We start from the raw sequence: 19,210 nt of genomic DNA, 5'->3' as shown, positions 1-19,210 counted from the left end.
GCGGCGATCCCAGGAGCCGCTCAGCGGCCGCCCAGGAGCAGGAGGGTCACACAGCGCTCGGAGCCCCCAGGGCTATTGGGGAGAGGCGGCCGCAGCCCCGTGCTCTGCAGGGCGAGTGAATGAAGGCAGAACGATTTCGAAGGAAACCAAGCCTGGCCGAAAGGCGCACTCCCGTAGTTATTTGTTGTTTCCCGGACAGCGGCACCGGGGCCGCCCGCGGGCCGCGCGCCCTGCCCCCGCTCCCGCCGGAAACGCCCCCCGCGCGCGGCCGGCGCGGAAGTGGGCGCGCGGGGGGCCGCCCGGAGCGGCGCATGCGCAGGAGGCGGCGCGCGGCCGCGCCCCGCCCCCGCCGCGGTGGGGGTCTGGCGCGCGCTCCGTGCGCGCGGCGCGAGGCCGGGCCCGGGCGGCGGGCGCGGAGCCCGGGGGGGCGGGGGGAGCGCGCGGAGCGGGCGGGGGTGAGGGACGCACGGTCGGTCTGTCTGTCCGTCGGTGAGTCGGTCGGTCGGTGAGAGGATGTGAAGATGGCGGAGCTGCAGATGCTGCTGGAGGAGGAGATCCCGGGGGGGCGCCGGGCCCTGTTCGACAGCTACACGAACCTGGAGCGGGTGGCCGAGTACTGCGAGACCAACTACATCCAGGTGCGCCGGGGCGGGCAGGGCGCGCCCTCACGGCCGGGCCCGCGGGGCTGCCCCGCTCGCCGGGCCCGCGGCGGCGGCGGGCAGCGCCGGCTGCTGCAGCCCGGGCTGGGGGGGGAAGGCTGCTTCACCTCCAGCGTGAGCTACCCCGGCGTGACGAGGCGCTTAAATGTGGAATTGATTCCTAAATTGAATTCCTTCCACTTTGTGAGTGAATGTTTATTCCGATCGTGTCCCTGTTCCCCCTTTTCGTCCCCTCCGCAGATTCTGATCTGCTTTGCTGCCGAGGTGATGTGATAAACCGAGGGCACGGCTGACTCCTGCAAATACAGTGTTGGTGCCTGTTAATTTAGAGCGGAATGACACAGGCTTCAGTAGAGTTATGTCTGCCCGTTTGTATTTCCCTGCTCGAGCAGGACTGTGGAATTCCATAGGAAGGGCAGCACCAAGGGGTAGGTGCAGGATGGAAGCGTGATGTAGTAGAGCTGGTACAGAATTAGGGAGATGAAGTGCAAGTGCTACCGCATAGTGTGGTTTTTGCGGTGGTTGCTCTAAAGCCAGGCTGGTGTTAGGGCTCTGCTTTTTTCATTTCTCTTTCTAGTGGAAAGAAGGGCAAAATATTCTCAGTTTAGTTTGATAGTGATAATAGGGCCAAATGAAAACTTTGCCCTCAAACACAAGAAGATACCCTACGACATGTCTGAGTGTGCGGGAGAGAAAGGTAGGGGGGATGATGTGGATCTGTGGTGTCAGTATTGCGAGAATTCCAAAGTGTCCCAGAATTGTTTTTGAATTCAGTCCCCGAAGGGCAGAGTGCTTGTGTGCTTCCAGAGGGCAGCTAGCGATGAGATCTGTGCTGAGACTGTTCTGTCAGTGAAAATGGGAGAGACTATTTAACCAGAGGCAGAGAATACTTAGAATGTCCCTGTAAAAAAGCTCTCACTGTTTCTTTTGAATTGCTGAATGACCAGCTGTCCTTTAGAGAGAAGACTTTGCATATTTTGGGTCATTTACAAAACAGGTCAATTACAGTAAAATGATATAGATGTATTTTATTATGTAATGACACTTCTGATGTTGAATTAGCATGACTTGGGGTTTTTAAGAGACGTGTTGAAATCTTACAGTTATGACCTGACATGTGTGTGTTTAAATTTCTGCTTTTTTGAGAAGTGATTTTTCTGGAATATGGGAGAGGAGTACTGGAAAGCAGAACCAGATAGGAAGAACTGCATGTAGTTGTTTTTTTTTCTTTGACTTTTTTTTTTATTCCTTGTATAAATCAAAGTTTGCAAATCTCTACAGAGCAGGTCCACTTTTAGTGTCTTAATGAAAACTGTAGAAGGGGACTCCCTGCTGTTTTGTGCAAATAGAGAACGAAAAAAAGATGGTTATTGCCCCAGACAGCAGAGAGTCCATAAGGACAGTCTGGGATCACAGGAGATGGATACAGACAGATGGTGAATGCAGGAAAAGAATGAGGCACTCTTGGTCAGCCTGATGGATTCTGACCACCACACAGCAATATCCAGACTGGCAATTTATCCAGGCATCATGGCAGCACAGAGCTTTAGGGGGGAGGTGAGAATGAAAGAACGAAGTTGTGTTGTGAGCATTGACTGTGAGGTGCAGTATGGGTCACACCATCAACATGCTTAAATTTTTAAGGAAGTGGGGAATGGAGACATCAGCCAGGCAGAAGGCTCTGGCTTGTGGAATGCTCTGAGACGGGACAGGGTGGCTTTGCTGTGGAGAAGAGGTTCAGGGTGAGGGCATTCTGGGTTTGGTGGTGTGAGTGTCCTGGTAACAAATCTGTCAGCCAGATCGCCCCGCCCTCACCGTGCCACAGCCATGTAAACTGCTGCACCAGATCTCTGTAAAGAGCTGACTTTTTCTGCTCTGCAGGAAGGGAATAGATTAATGGGAGCAACTGTTGGTTAATTGGATATTTGTGGTTTTGCTTCTAATAATATTTATTATTCCAAAGTCGTTATGTCTGAATGAAGTCCAAATTACTTTCAAAATAGTAGCCTTGAATTTTTGGGGGAAGATGGGTTTGTAAATGCTATGAAGAGTAAGGAAGAGTAATCATCCAGAAAGTCATGTAATGAAGATGAACTAATTCTACTGTAATCCTGTAGTATTTCACTGCTGACAGAAGATTTGTTGTGGATAATCTTGAGATCTAGGGGAGGCTCAGAATGTGGCTGAGACCTGAAGTTTATCTGCAGGATGGTAGGTGCTGTGGTGATGGGACATTGAAGGCCCTTCATTGGCCTGTCTTATCTATTTCAGTAGCCAGGCCACTCCCTTTCTGTGCCAGTTGCTGCTTTGAAGTTTGATTGTCCAGTGCAAAAACTGTTGCAAAAGGCAGTGAGGCACAGGCCAGTGTATCGGAATTTGAAATGCAGCGCTAAAGCAAATGGGTTTTTTCTCTTCCCCCTCACCCAGCAACATAATTGCAGCTTCAAAATAATTAAAATGTAATCTCATACATGAGGAAATTGCTAGTTCATAGTAGTAGAGCTGTGGCAATTGCAACTCATTTGACTTCTGCTTATGAAATGAAAAATCTATTCTTAAAAATTTTGTCAGTGTTTATCCAAATTATGATTGATATGTAGCTCGATGACTTTAGCAACAGGGAATGTTACATAAAATGTTATCCTTCCCTTGAGTCTGTGACATGGTAGTGTATCAGAAAACATCAGCTTTAAATTTTGTGAAAATTATAGGAAATACAGCAAATACATAGTAAGTGGGCCTGCAGCAGTGAAAGAAAAGTGCTTTTTGGGGGAAAAAAGTTTCTTTGTGTCAAAAACATCTTATTCTTCTAATGGCTTGGAGAAATCATACAGGTTTTTTATGTCATGCTGCTTCTTAAAGAGAAGGGGAAGAAAAGCTTTTTGTTTAGGAGGGTGTTTGTGTGGTATCTGACACAATGTCAATCACAGGTTAAATTTTATATGGACTGTTCAATGCTTTGTGTACTAGTGCTGTGTCCCCTGTTGCAGTCTAAGCATGCAACAGAGTAATTCTATAAAATTTGGTTTTTGATGGACTTGGTATTTGCAGTCTACAGTGATTTATCTGTTTCTGTAAAATCAGATAATATTTATATTGGGCAGTGTTGTGTTTACAAAGTTTTCCTATTCCTGCTTAATTTTGTTCAGGAGTATCATAAAGAAAATTTCTACTTATGGTAGTACAAGTAACAAGACCATACAGTTATGTGACTTGCACATCTTGTTACTGACATAAATTCCAACACTGGCTTGCCCTGTTAAGTTTCTTTGAGCTTGTCCTGTATAAGTCTATTCTGAAATAATATTTTGTTTGTTTCTCATTATCACTGATCTTTTCAAAAATCAGCTTTTTGTTTTGTGCAGTGCATGGAGCTTCCTAGAGTAACTGAATGCTTGTGTCTGTAACTCTTTGTTGAAAGGGTCAGAAAAAATTCCCAGGTGGAGACATTTCAACCTCTAAGTGTCCGGTGTGCAGGGATTTGAGGTGGGGGGAGGTGCCTCCACCACAGCATGCAGAACTGAGTGAAAAGCCAAGCCTGTCCTCTGCCCAGCCTTCAGAAGGAACCTCTGATTTCTCTGATCCAGCTGTGTTGGCTGGGTTCTTCTAAAAGGCTCAGTATTTTTTAGTTATTCAATATTATTATGCTTTACTTGTCAGCTCTAGAGACTGAAAAGGAAGAGGGAGCTTCTGATTTTCCTCCCTTTCATAGTCTTCATGTTGCCATCACTGTTGACATTTTATATACAGAAACAGTCTTCTGGTGTATGTGAGGGGTAGTGTAGAAAGAATATTTTTATTCTTGTTCTTAGTAATCAATCCATCCTGCTGATTACTAGAAATAACCTGCTTTCATTCCTGCAGAAAGCTTTATTTAATTAGACATAAAGGTGAAAACTACTTGTTTCTTGGTAATTTTACTACAGTCCATAGATCAGTGAATTTCATAGGTGCTTTCCACATTTCTGTTGTTTTTACTTAGATCTCATAAGCAAACCCAAGTGGCTGTAGATTTGGAAGCATCTTCAGTAGGCTGGACAAGAGAATGAGGCATCTCTTATCATATTAGTTTTTAATGACAGGAATGGTGGTCCTTACAAACAGCCACTTAATGGTTACAGCTTTAGTAATGGCAGATTTCCATGGAGTTGCTTTTAATGGCTGGTACCAGTATATAACTTGTGTAATTGTACAGGGAATTGCAGGAAATATGGTTTGTAAACAAGTTCAAGAATGATCACTCTTCAATTTAATGAAGATGTTTATCACCTTAACAGAGGTGACTGAGTTAGATTTGTAAAATCTATTTAGTTTTCAGAAGTGTGAGTGTCAGAGGAAAGTTGGTTTTGCTCTTTCTGTTCCCTAAGCTTGTTTATTCTATAATCCAGCTTCAGTGAAGGGGTGATTAATCTTAGGTCTGATGGAACACTTGTTCTGCAGGCATGAAAGTGGATATTGATTAGCTCCAGTGAGTATTAGTCCAGAAGTTCAGGAAGATGATAACAAGTTGAAACTCTACAAAACCTGTGAAAGAGTAGTAATGGCTACGTGGGCAATGTGCTGTAATGTCTCACTCCTAAGTTCAGTGAATATTGCATGGGTATATCCATGGCTGTATCTTGTCCATCAGCCTATGGTAGGACTTCATGAAAACCATGGGATTTTAAATTTGAATGTGCACTGGTGGATTAAGCTTGAAAGTCAGCCAGGTGCCCACCAAGCTGTTCTCTTACTCTCAGTCCTCAGCTGAGCAACAGGAGAAAGTAAGGAAAAAAAATAATTCCCAGTTCATGGGTTGAGTTAAGGACAGGGGGGTCACTGACAAATTACTGTCATGGGCAAACCACTCTCAGCTCGGGGAGTATTAATTTAATTTACTGCCAATTAAAAATAGAGTAGGACAGTGAGAAATAGAGTCAAAACTAAACCCACCTTCCCCCAGCCCTCCCTTCCCAGGTTCAATTTTACTCCTTTTCTAACTCTCGCACTTCCTCCTTCTCCAGCGATGCAGGGGAACAGGGAATGGGGGATGCTTTAGTTCATTCCTATCACTTGTCTCTGCTGCTCTTTCCTCCTCACAGTCTTCCTCCTGCTCCAACATGGCCATCCTCCAGTGGGGTACAGTCCTTCACAAAGTGCTCCAAAACACTTTGGAACACAAATCCCACGTCCTTCCCATGGACTGCAGTTCTTCATGCATTGCTCCAGCGTGGGTTCTTCCCAAGAGCATCCGGTCCTGCAGACACAGACTGCTCCTGTGGGTGCCCACAGGCACTGTTCTGCCCAAAGCCTGCTCCTGCATGGACTTCTCTCCATAGGCTGTGGCTCCTGCCAGAAGCTGCTTCTGAGGGCTCTGCACAGGCTGCAGCTTCTTTCAGAGCATATCCACCTGCCCTGCCATGGGCTGCAGGCAATCTCCAGTGCCTGGAAACCTCCCCTTCCTCCTTCTCTGACCTTGCTGTGTGCAGGGCTGTCTTTCACACGTTTCTCTCTCCTCTCCCAGCTGCCTCACAGTGGTCTTTACCCCTTGGTAGATGCCTTGGCACAGAGGTGCCCCCAGCATGGCTGACTGGCTTTTGCCAGTGCTGGGGCCCTCTTGGAGCTGCCTCTGGTGATGTGGGGGCAGCTCCTGATCTCCTCTCCCAGAGGCTGCTCCTGCAGCCACCTGGCTACCACTGAAGGGGCTCCTTAGCTTTGGGAACTTCAGTGAGGATTAACTAGAACATGTTTCCTCTAAGTGAGTCAGTGAAGCTGGCAAAGCTGTTGAATTCATCACTCAACCAATCTACTTTCCTTTTTCATCACCTGTGCTGTGTTTTGCCAGGAAAGCTAATTTAATGCATTTATTAGTGCCACAAGTTCAACCTGGAGGTCAGGAAGTGCTGGATTGATCCTCTGTTGAGTGGATATGAAAACAGCATGAGCCATTTTATTAGTGGTAATTGGAGTTGCTGGTGGTAATACTGTATGTGTAGGTATGAAAATAAAATTTGTAAATATGCAAGTTGCTAATATAAATGTTGTAACACTAAATGTTGGTTACAAATGGTATTCTAGTTGTTCCCTTCTATAGTTTATTTTCAGACTGTGGTTATTGAATTATATTGATCAAGAATTCTAATTCAGAGTAGAAAGCTTCTGCATCCTACAGTTAATCAGCTCTCTGAAATTTATTGTCCATTGCTTGTGTTTTACTTGAGTTTGTAGTTATTAATCTTTGTGGCTAAGTGCTGAGGCAGGAAGTGGTGCCTATGTAAGGCAAGAGCGTCTCCAGTCAGTGCTTTAAGCCAGTAAAATGTTACCCTATAGTGTTCAGCAGAATATTTTCTTGATGAAAAACATTGATTTAAATACCATATTTGCAGCAGATTTATTCAGTAGAGTCTATGTCTAGAGGCTGCTGGCCTTTTTTCTTTTAAAAAATTTTGTTTCAAATGCTGTTTTCACACTTAATTGCACACCTGAAATTGACCTCTTGCTTACTAATCTAAATTTTGTAAATTTTGTTGGATGTCCCTGTCAGGAACTTCAGTCATTGGGCTGCTTCATGAAGCAGAACTCCATGTCAATAGATGAAACCTCATCACAGCCCACTGAATTTAGGAACATTTCCTCTTCTCAGGGCTCTCACTAGTTAGGTTGGCAATTCTTTCTTGAATTGAATGAGCTAATATGTTTTTGCAAGTGAGTTGTGTATATTTCAGTGAGAAATCTTAATTTTCTGTTTCTCAGGTGCAACAACTAAGTTGCTCTGTCAAATTTAAATTTATGTGCTCTGAAGTGTAGACTCTATATGTGCTACTCCATTTTCCTGTAGCTTATTTCCCAGTAGATGCCATTGTAATATGTATTCTTAATGGTGTTTCAGTTTGAAGTACAATAAGCACTTGCCTTATTATTATTGGTGTAGTGTTGCCTTGATGAAGTTGTTTTATGCTCAGTGAAATGCAGGGTGAGGAACAAATATTACTTGGTCTGGGGTTTTAGTAGCCTGTCTGTGTTGGTTATAACACACAGCCAAAGCTAGCTTTGTGCCAACTCATAAATTTACTATTTTTTTTTTCTTAAAAGCTCTTCTAAGTAAATGCAAATGTTTTTATTAGGATATTCTGTAACTTCGTTGTGAATTTCCTGCTGACAAGAGCAGTGCCATTGCTTTGCTCAGGGATGGGGCGAGTGTCAAGCGAGGGAGGAGGAGGAGGGAATGACTGAGGCAGTGAGCTGTTAGATGGACAGGTTAAGGTGAGAAGTTCATCAAGATCCCAGCTATCAATTGTGGTTATTTTCAATTTGTGCAGCAGCAGTGTTGTGGTGCAAACGTGAGGTGTTGTTGTGTGGCCCCCAGTGAAAGCTGTGAGCAGTGGGGCTGACACCTGTTCAACACCGAGGGTTGGTGCACAACCTGTGGGTGATGTGGGGCCTTCAAAAGCACAATCAGTGCTTGGTTTGCTGCAGTCTGTCTCATGCAACAAAGTCTCTTCTTGACACTGCTGCTTTTGCCAGACAGCAATATACCAGCTTAGCTGAAACAGTATTTCTCATCTCTGTTCAAACACAAACTTTTAGTGTGTCTAACAAACAAAATGTACAAAGCCATTTATTACTGAGTTGTGTATGAATTCAAAGCATACTGATTTGTCTTGATTCACTTTAATAATAATCATTAAATAGTATGTGTTCATTCAATATACAGTGCAGATTCTCAATTATCTTGAAGTGTGTCCTATACTGTAAGTTTGAGCAGTGCTGGCCATTGCAGATTTGTACTTCACTCCAATTTTTTTGACTAGACAGCGACTTTGTAAATTGTTTTGAGAAGTGGAGCTTGTTCACAGCTGTCTATGTAAGGCAGAGTGTTTGCTGCAGGTTGTAGAAGTTTATTGTCTACCTGCTTTTAATTGGGTAAAAACCACAGGTCTGCTGCAGCTTGTGGAAAATGTAAAAATGTTAAATATCCCAAATTAAATGGCTATTTTTGAATCAACTAACATACATTTATCTGTATGGAGGGTCTGTGGACGGACAACTCAAAAATATTTAGCCACAAGGAGATGAGAAATAGTAAAAACAAAAGTCAACCTCTTATCCCCCACATTGCTAACAGAAAAAGAACAGGCTGAGTGGATGACAGGCTTCAGAGATGCTGAAAAATGCCAATATGAGCAGATGCTCAAAAAAGGAGTGGTTAGTTTTGACAGAAAAGTAATGAATTATAGGATTATTCAAATAATATTTTGAAAAGTCTGAACTATGTACACTGGTTTCCCATTTTTCTTGGGTAAAGTACAGGGATACTAAATTAAGTTAGAGAGGTAATGCTACTTAATCTATGAAATTATTGCTATGAGGTAAGGTTTAGGATTTAATAGTATTCTAGAAAGGGTAGACATTTTAAATAAATAATGAGAATATAAGCAGTTCTGTCTTTTCCTTTCATATTCTTTGTCTTGCATTTATTCCATGATGGAGTTTTATGTCTCTTGTATGAAGTATTTTGCACTGTCCACTGTAATTCATTTCACTGGATTATTGGGGATATTGCTTCTATTTAATATTGTAGTTTCTGTATCCTGAATATGATATATCCTGGATCCTTTGAAATGCTTTTTGCACAAATTGGTGTTGGATTTGCCTTTCAAGGAGAGAGAATTAATATGTTGAGTTACTCATGTCAATTTAATAAGATCTAGATAAATTTCATTTGTGGGAAAGAGAGCTAAAGGTTTTTATGTGATGGACTATAGATGTGTGTGCTGAAATGGTGGTAGTAAAATTAATGGGCTTTTTCCACCATGACTAATAACTAGTGAACTGGGAGTGAAAGGAGTTGTAGAGAAGAATGAAACTGTGACAGTGCATTTATTTGTTATTTATGATAAATCAGTCTGCAGTGTTTTCTGATGTACTCAGTTTTCTCACTTTATTCCTCTGTTAGTGATCTCAGGAATTAGCCTCAAAGATTTAGGCCTATTGATGTTTGTGTCCTTAGAGGTGTGCTGTCCATGAAGTGACTCTGTGTCAGAAGGGGCAGAGTGATGACTGAGCGTGCAGAATCTCTGCATCAAAGAGTAGTGTGTAATCAGCCTAAATTAGTGAGGGTGTTGCTTTTGAAGCATTTCTCTCACATTCTGAGTGCACTGTCACAAGAGCAGTCCATTCCTGAAAGAAAGAGGTCATTCTTTGATTATATATGCATCTGTACAAATGAATCAGTTTACATAATAGAAGGTAGATAGTTATCAGTAGACTCTGAATCGCTATTGCATTTGTCTGGTGGTGATAATTAATTCAAATCATCTCCAAACTGAGGACACTTCTATAACCACTTGATGGAATGAGTTAGTAGAACTATTGTAAATCATTCTCATTTTATTATTTGCTTAAAATGTACATCTTGTATTTTCTAAATATATATGCAGTCTTTACATTTATTGGAGTCAGTAATTCAATATGTGCTACAAATACATGCAGTTTTGATGACTGGAGCAAGAGGGAGGGGTAAGCCTCTACTTTTTGTTGTTCTCATTTGTATACTCATCTCTCCACCAAATGCAGGTCCTTGGAAACCGAGCTTGTTAGTGTGATGAGCTTCTTATAGATGTTTGTACCATTTTGAGACCCTTCATTAAAGTATGGTTTATAAGTTGTACTCCTTATGCAAGACAGGCTCTTATGAATTGTCTCATTCAATCACCAGTTGGATAATTAATGCAGAGTTATAGCTCATTTAACCACTTATGCACATATGAAAGAATTTTTTCATTAAAGAACAAGTGGGGAATACATTGCCAATAATCCACTTGTGTCTGTAAAGGCTGTGCTTAAAAGTTCTCCAAAGAGAAGGGGATTTTCCCTTGTTTTCTTATGATGAGCTGAGGTTAATATTTTCCATGTGTTTTACTTTCCCTGAAATTTTATTATATTTTTTTTTTTACTTGTAGCTTTTGTTGAGGACACAGAGAAGAATTAGATTTATTTGCTGGTAAAGTCTCAGAGTATTGGATTCTATTACATTTAGCTTCTTTTTTAGCTTGTTTTTCTTTATGTGTGCTAAACAGGTAAGTGCCTCTGCACAGACCAGATCCCACCTTGAGCAGGCAGCTTCTTATACCTAATTCTGTTGGTTTTAAGTAGCACAGCTCTTATGTGATGTCATATCTAGGTCTTGTACTTCACAAATCAGGGTAAGTACAGCTTTTGTGTGCAAACAGTGGAAGGAATTTATTTTGGTCTGGATTCCATATGCCCTTAAGGCTCTGAACACAGTCTTTCAAGAATTGCTTGCATGGTTTTCTGTGACTAATTGTAGGGGGAATATGAGTGGTTTTTCCTGACTTTTAGGGACAAATTGTTCAGTAAAATGGCTGGAAGATGATGAGTGATACAAAAAAAAATCAACTCTTGTGTCTAGGAAGGTGGAGGATTTGAGGTTATGCAGTTGGTAGATCCTTCTTGAAGGAGGAGAGGATTGCTTGTCTGAAAAGCAGCTTGAAAATTTGTGCTTTCTCTGTGCCTCTTTGTCTTAAAACCTAGGATTCATGTTGTGAAACTCTTCAGGATAGTTTTATTTATTGCCATAGCTGGATGGAAGGGTAGAGAGATGATGTTATTTAGGCATGTCTTGTTAAATGAACAGGTCATTCATGCAACACTTTTAATTCATGAAGGTGTAGAGACAGCCCTTCCTTCAGAAGGTAGTAGAACTTGCCGAATATATAGTTGTAACAATCTGTTGAGACAACTTGAAAATGAGTTCACATTAAAAAGAAAGATGCAAGGCAAGAGAATCTTTTATGACATGGAAAAAGCATTCGGCAGTTGAAATGTTCTTATTTTTGTCATTTCACTTCTTTGACGTTTCTATTTTTGTGACAACAAATTGCTCAGAGTTGTCAGAAGAATAACATTAAAATTTGGTGAATAAGTGAAGATTGAGACTCAGCCTGTGTCATAATTATGGTGAAAGTAAACACAGTCATGGGGATTCTTCCTATCCTCTATTGGAGCATAAAACTGTATGAGAGGAGTCTGATGTTGTTTCACCAGTCTGCAGTGTCACTTACACCTCCATGCTGGAAGTTCTCATTGCTGCAGTGTGGTGTGCCCAGGTGATGCTGTGTGCCCTGTGTGCTGTGGCAGCTGCTCCAGTGCAGTGCAGTGCAGTGCAGGGGGTGTGTGCTGGCCCTGCAGCGCTGCCTGCAGCACTGCAGCCCTCGGGGGGAGAGCTCTGGCCACTGCGAGAGCTCCAGCGCCCGGAACTCTTGGGGCTGCTCCTGCTTTGGTTAGAGACGATGGAATTGGCCTATGCGGGGAACAGCATGAGAATTCTTAACTGTGGGATTAAAATGACTCCTTCCTGAAATATTTGTCACTGAATTTAGGTTGTATAGCAGGAAGGGTTTCCCCTATTTGAGACAACCATAGTCTGTATGTGACTTTTCTTTAAAAATTGTTTGAAAAAAATGACTTTTTAAACTGTTTCATTTTGAAAAAAATCATTATTAGTTATTTTGTTAGCTGACGAGGATAGTGTATTAATTTACTTAATGAAAATCCTGGTCTTAAGTTTTACTGGGCTAGTCTGGATATGTCTCTTGTAGGGTAAAAATTGCAGTACATTTTTATCTTCTGCTGAGATGTCTGTGACTGATGGTGTCTTCTCTGTCCAACATGAATGCTTACCAATCTATACATATTGAAAATAGTCAAAATTCTATAAATATGGGGAAAAAAAGGTGTTTAATTGCTCTTAAAGAAATTCACCCTGTCTGATACAGGATTGTCTAAGGGATCTTTATGAAGATCTTGGGCAGAACAGCACCAGTAAGTGCTGAAATCAGTATATGAACAAACCTTAAAGGGCCTGCTGAAAATCTAGCTCACATTAGATAAACACAGAAAAGAAGAAAAAAATTTCACCTGTTTTGGTTAAATAAGATAGTACCTGCAGATTTTTTTTTTTTTTTTTTTGTTATTGAAGTGCTTTAGAGGAAGCTGAGGTATGGAACATCATTAATATGTGTGCAGAGGTGGGCAGCTGTGAATTTTGGAGCATTGCAGATGCTCTACTACTCTGAGAGTGTTTGTCTGATTCATTCCTCTGTCCTTTTCTGAAGCTCTTATGGTAACTACCTTTTTCAGGACAGACTTTGTAGAACTTCTTGTACCATTGTATGTGGTGCTTATTTTTCATTTTAGAATTGCTTCCAGGTTTACAGAGCTGTCTTCTGTTGGATCCCAAGTAACTTGATTGATTTTTTGAAGGTGTTCTGATAGAACTACGTCCATAGCTGCTGCCTCTACAACATCCTGCATGGAGATTTTCTCCTGGATGTTCACTGGGATATTGCTGAAGTTTTGTTTTTCAGAATGTCCTCATGTGTAATTTTGTGTGTTTTTCACATGAGCTATAGTTTGTTTTCTTCAGCTGACATCAAAATGTTAGAACAAAGGAACTCAAACATTTTAGAAATAGAAGCTCTTGTTTGGTACTGCAGTCATTCTCATGGGGTTTGTTGTAGTCATTTAAGTTTATTAAATGCTTTCAATTCAAAGAATGTATTTGGTCCATCATCTACTTTCTTTGTGTGGAGGCATAAAAACGACCTTACAGAATTTACAGAGCTTCTGCCAGGGGGTCCATGGGCTATTAGGTAGTGCTAGAGCTTTGTTTTAAGACAGCAGATTTAAGCATTTACTGTATGAAAGTCTGACATTGTTCTGAAGGAATTTTCAAAAAAATATGGTCTCTTTAAGCTCATCCTGTTGATGTTCTGAATGATGGGCCATTATAGTTAAGCAAGAAAACCCTTATTCCTGGTTGTTTGTGTTTCAAGTCCTATCCTTTCTTTACCAGACAGAAAACTCTCCATATTGTTAAAGAGAAATTCTGAAATGGCTCAGTGACCTGCATTGCTTTGTTTCAAGTCTGGGGAATCTTAGAAATATTGTATGTGGAGAAAAACTTTGCCAAAGTTGGATTTGGTTATCAAGCATATTGCTCTTGATAACTCAGTGTCATACTTGTTAATTCTTAAAAAAGTAACTTGGTAATTTGCAGAAAGAAGTATTTAAATTGGATGGAGGTTACTGTGTTACAGTTGCAGTATAGTTAACATGGAAAATCAAATGCACATTCCTTTATACATGTAAAATGGCTGTATATTGTTTTTAGAAACTAAGTTACCACTTGCATGAAACAGTCTCTCTTTGGGTCAGAAGTATTGCTCTTGATGGGAATGTAGGTCATGCTTAGAAAATGAGTGTGTAAAATAGAGATCTTGCTGGAAATAATTACAGAACATTTGATGCTGTGCTGTTAAGTTACATACTGCAGGTTGAATATAGCAACTTGGCTTGCTGTTCTTGAGCTACATAGCAATTGACGGAAGGTTTACTTATAATTTTGCAGTAAATGGACCAAAACTGCTTGTTAAGCTAGGAAAGAGAATAATTGCTACTTACAGTGCTTGCAGAAAAGGATTTTCTTCTGCTTATTTTCTGAGATTCTTAAATTGTAACAGCATAGCAAAGCTTGAGTCTAGTCGAAATTAAAAACCTCCCGTAACCTTAAGATTTTTTTATTTGTTGACAACTCTTACAAGCATGAAGAAGAAGTGCTCTGGAAAATTTTGATTTCTAGCAGTTTACCCTTGGGAATCAGATTGGGACTCCTCAGTTGAGGAGGTGACTTTTATATTTCTGAAAAGTTTTCTAGTAAGTGCAGAACGGAGATCTGGGCTTGGCTAACTGTCTCTGCATAAGAAGTCAGAATCCCATTCTCACTCTGCCAATATTGTATTTTGTCCAGTGCTATGGTAACAGGAGCAAAAGGTTGTCAAAACATTCTTTGCCAGAAAAATGAGCAGATGCTTCTCTCAGGACATGTGGGGAACAAATCTACTTAATAAGAAGGCACTGGTTTTGATTTTCAGATTTCAGAGTGAACTTTCACTAACTTTCTTTCACTTCATCGTGGTGGTTTGTTCAGTTAATCTCTATCCTGGGTCAGTTATGACTGGGTATCATTGAGTGTTGCCACCACCTTCAGCAGGTGGGTTGTACGACAGGCCAGCTTTCAGAAGGATGAACATGGATATCAAGAACAAACCAGCCTCTTGGTGCTTGCTTCTGCTCTCCTTCTGGCAGGCATTTACAGTGACAGCATGGATCTGAAGATAATTCCATTCTTTCATTATGTCTGAATTGGTGGCAGCTTTTAAAATTGCCAAGTAAGAATAATTTCAAATTTAAGGTTAACTGATCATTGTGAAGCGATCTGTGTAACCCAAATGTCTTTATTTCCTAGAAAATGAAGAGTGACTGTGCAAATTCCTGCCCCCCTTTAGTTTTAACCCTCTATGTGCTGTCTTTGGAAGGCATACTCAGGTTGCCTGATAGCTATGCTTCTTTACTTCTCTTCAAGCTTTTTTAAGCCATAGTTACCAAAGGTAGTCAAAGTATTCCTTCCAGTGTGGTAAAATTTTGGGGCTTGCTCGTGTGAGGAGGTAGAGAAAAGTGAATAGCCACTGAAAGACTTGTATTAGTTAGGGCAGTGATGTGGGAAGAATTCTGAGGATAACAGGGCTGCCTTTGCTGTGGACAGGAGGGAGGGCTTTCCAGCAGCGTGCATTCCTTGAGCTCCTCAGTGTTTTTGAGTGCCTGAGGGAGTGGGAAGGTGCTGGAGCTCCGTGTTGCTGTGGTAACTGCTGTGGGTGTGATCTGCACACCTGGCAGCCTCCCTCGGGAGCTGCTGGCCCAACGGGGTGTGCATCTTCCCGCCTGTGCTGCACTTACACCCTGCCAATTCCAGGTGTCCTGCAGCTCCCTGGCTGCTTGGAGGGGAGCGTTAGGGTGTGAGCTGTGATGGAGGAGGATGTGGCTGTGTGTCCTACTTAGCTTTCCTTGCTAGGAGCTTGTGATGTCTGGCAGTGGACACTTGGAAGCAGAATCTGCTTCTGCTGCCACAGATCACTCTGTTTGTGATTCTAAATCAAAGCCATTAGTTGACCTCAATCACTGCTATGTAATGAATTGAATTGAGAATTTATAGTGGAAGAAAGAAACTGGCAGGATTGGGAAATAACTCAGTTGTTACATAAACCCCTCTGACTGGATAATATTTTGTAAAGCTGAAATAGATACCCTTTCTAAGAAATGATAGATGTTATCAGATTTCAAGAGACGGAGATAAAAGTCTGTTAATCTAATATTGATAGTGGAGAAAACAATTTGTGCAAAAGCATTTTTTGAACAGCAAAATGTAATTACTATATGACTGTAGTTTTTACTTGTGGAAGCCGCTTTGCATATGAAGCAATTTTTGCAAATGCTACCACTTGATTTATTTTTATTAAGTAACTGTAAAATTAAATTTGAGTTTATCAATGATTTTGACTCCTAAATTCAGTGAAACCTCTGCATACTAAAGCGTCCTTGGTGAATGAAGAATTGTAGAACAGTAGGTGTATGAGATAATAGAATTAAGCCTGTGGGTCTTTGCTGTTTCTGAGGTTCTTAATTCAGTGCATTTGTATTGGCCTAGCCTCTTATGGCCACAAATGTGTTGATACTGTGTTGCTATTAAAGCCAAAATTGGCCTTGGCTCTGGAACTCCAACAATAATTATGTTGTTGCAGGAGCTGGAAAACGAGCCACTTCTCTCAGCTGTGTTATTGCAGAAGCGCTACCAGAGGGGGCTGAAACCTCCTCTGGTGTCCCAGAATGAGCAGGGGAGTGGGTTCCCCCACTGCTGCCTTCTCTGGAGCAAGAGCAAAGTCTAATGCTGTGCAGCAGTGATGAGTGGCCAGTAACACAGCTACGTATTAACTGTATTTTAGATGTAAATGCCTTGGGATGCTAGCATGCTGTTCTTGTGATACAATTTGGGATGCATCATTTTAAACTGTGGTATTGCTGCCTTGGAAAAGTTTTTTATAACCTTGTCTAGTAGGTTTGTGTGAATACATCATGCCCTGTTATTTTTGCATAAACATGACTTTGGTTCTGTTCTCAAGGAACAGGAACGTGTGAGGTCTGATGAGAGCAGGACATTTGTGTGTGAAAACTGATCTGCTGTGCTTGTGAATGTATGGAAATAAATACAAAGTTTGATTCTGGTGATGGCTAAGGGAAACAGATGAGAGATTTGTTGCAGTGATGCAGGCAGTATGGAAACAGTGGTGCAGGTGATTAGATGTCAGGGAAGCTGTGCTTGTCCACAGCTCCCGTTTGCTGTGTTTTTCTCTTGGGTAGAGTAGACTGATACTGCTGTCATAGATCTCAAACCAGTGAGCTGCTTTTACCCTCACTGGCGGCCTTGATTGCAGTACGTATTTTAGAAGGCAACTTTTCATTTTAGGAGGTTAGGTTCTGTGTGTATTTCTTTGAAAGGTAGCTTTCCTAGCTGTTAATCAAACCTACATTTTGAGGCTCAGCACAGAACTGAAAACATCAAATAAATTTACGGCAGTGAAAACAAAAGACTGCAATTTAATGCAAATGACCTTGTAGAGACTGCAGCAGATTATTGATACTGGGTTTAAGATAGCCTAAAAGTTAGGCAGTTGCACTTGTAATTAAGAAGTTCTAGTGACATTTAGTGAATCATTACAGTTTTTTAATAGTTTGGAAAGCAGAATAACTTGATGTCAGAGGCTTTACTGGAGTATGAATGGTAAGAGTATATTCTTTAGGTAGCATACTTGTTATTAGTATGCAGATAAATAAAGATAAATTATAATTATAAATAATGTGTTAAAAATGGGAATAACTTTATTTATATGATATTAATATTAGTGTAATAAGATGAATGCAAGTAACCTTGTGTTTGGAAAATGCTTTTTTAAATACCACATTTATTACTTGCTCTATGAATGTTGTTTGAATTATAAAATCGAGTGATGGTTTTGATTCATTCTTAATTCTGAACCTCGTATATTCTGTAATGATTGTGTTTGGCCTAAATGCCAGTGTTCCTTACACAGCTTTAGGTTTGTGTGTAATTTTTGTGTAATTTTAATTTTTTTGTGTGTGTAATCAACAGCTTTGTTGGTTACTGTGTGATCTCTGATCAAAAGATGATGTGTTTTACTAAATGTAGGACATACAGAATTCACAGTGCTATGAGAATAGTCCTAATCCCATTATCATCTGTAAAGAGAAGAGTTTACTTCAGTATGTTCACACTTAAAGGTGTTTAAATTTTAAATGCACTTTGTGTGAGCAGTAAGTTAATTGCTTTCATGTAGATGTTGAGCAGAGCCTTTGGATACAGTTGTGGAGAATGGTACTTACCTTTCAGTTTGACAGATACTGATAAAATGGGATGGTTTGGGTGCCTGACTATCCTGTCTTTGCCTGGATGGTCCACCCACAACCAAAGTTCCATTTAGTGCTGATTCTTAGACTGTGTCTTTTCACTTCTGAGAGCAGTTCATTAATAAAAAAAGAGTTGTGTCACTAGGAGACTTGACATGCTCTGCTCCTTTCTTCACGGATGTGACAAAGAGTTTTCAAGCAGATTACTTTAATTATAGTTAATGTTCAGGTAAGGTCATGCTAAAATTATTGTGAAAAAAGATATTCCATCTCCAAACTCTAGAGCTACCATTGGTACTAATTTGTAGACCACATTACCTGTCTCAATGATCTTTTTGCTTCCTGTGCTCATGGTCTCAGTGTGCTTTGCTACTCATGTTTTCTTTTGAATGCAGAACAACAGAAAGCTGTCAGAATTTACAAGTGGGTTTGTGGCAGGGTATGTGGGGAGAAGTATTTCCCATTTGTGTCCAAAATGTTGTTTGCTTATGTTACCTAACATTTGATTAATTCATAACATTTAGTGTGCAGAGTATGTGTAAATGGGCAGTGACCATGAGCCCTTCTTAATTTTAAAAGGAAAGTGTATACATTTGAGTAGGGTAAACAAGCGATGAAGCCAGCCTTTTGTCTTTCTAAAATAACAACAGAAATAATTATATATGTATATTCATTATATAATCATGAATAAGCAATTACATAGAGACAGATCTTTGCACATGGAGATGAATAGTAGAGAGATGATGCTATAAAAATTGACAGAAACAGAAAAATTCTACTCCCAGCTCCAGGTACTGTGCAATTTTGGTTATGTTAAAGAACAGGTAGACTGAGTTTTCCTGTGTGCTAATAGAACACATGGATTGTTCTGCATCCAGAAGGGAAATCTGAGGTTTTTCTGGTGCCACAGAAATTAGTGCCTTAGAGATCTATGGCCCTTAGTTTTTTCTGAAACTCAGGGAGAGCTCATTTCCTCCTGTTCTAGCATGTCAGTGATTGCATCTGCTTCTTTGTGCCTGTCTCTCCTGTGTGTTAGAGACCAGCTCCATAGGAATTGGTGGGCGCATGTTTTCTGTCCTGGGAATGAGCAGTTCCGGCAGTGAAAGAGGAGTCAGGGATATTCTTTAGCAAGTATTTAATGAGCCAGTTTGTTAAAACAGAAAACTACTGTATTTTTCACTGACAGTTATGTAAGTTTTTGGCATGATTTTGACTTAATTATGGGATTAATG

At 40.9% G+C, this 19,210-nt stretch overlaps 1 protein-coding gene across 16 annotated transcripts in view; it reads left to right on the top strand.

Moving 5' to 3' along the window:
- Positions 1-449: 449 nt before the first annotated feature.
- Positions 450-19,210, top strand: part of ABI2 (abl interactor 2) — a 65,076-nt gene continuing 46,315 nt past the window's right edge. For 7 of the 16 annotated variants that reach the window (XM_059476385.1, XM_059476382.1, XM_059476384.1 and 4 more), the window contains exon 1: positions 450-638. In XM_059476385.1, coding sequence (XP_059332368.1) covers positions 522-638 — 117 coding nt within the window. In that variant the 5' untranslated portion in view covers positions 450-521. The remainder of the gene's footprint in view (positions 639-19,210) is intronic. The other 9 variants (XM_059476378.1, XM_059476370.1, XM_059476379.1 and 6 more) reach the window with 8 other exon arrangements.

Source organism: Ammospiza nelsoni, chromosome 7 (assembly GCF_027579445.1).
Source record: "Ammospiza nelsoni isolate bAmmNel1 chromosome 7, bAmmNel1.pri, whole genome shotgun sequence".
NCBI lineage: Eukaryota > Metazoa > Chordata > Aves > Passeriformes > Passerellidae > Ammospiza > Ammospiza nelsoni.
The sequence above is the reverse complement of the archived record's forward strand: the minus strand, read 5'-3'. Positions and strand labels throughout refer to the sequence as shown.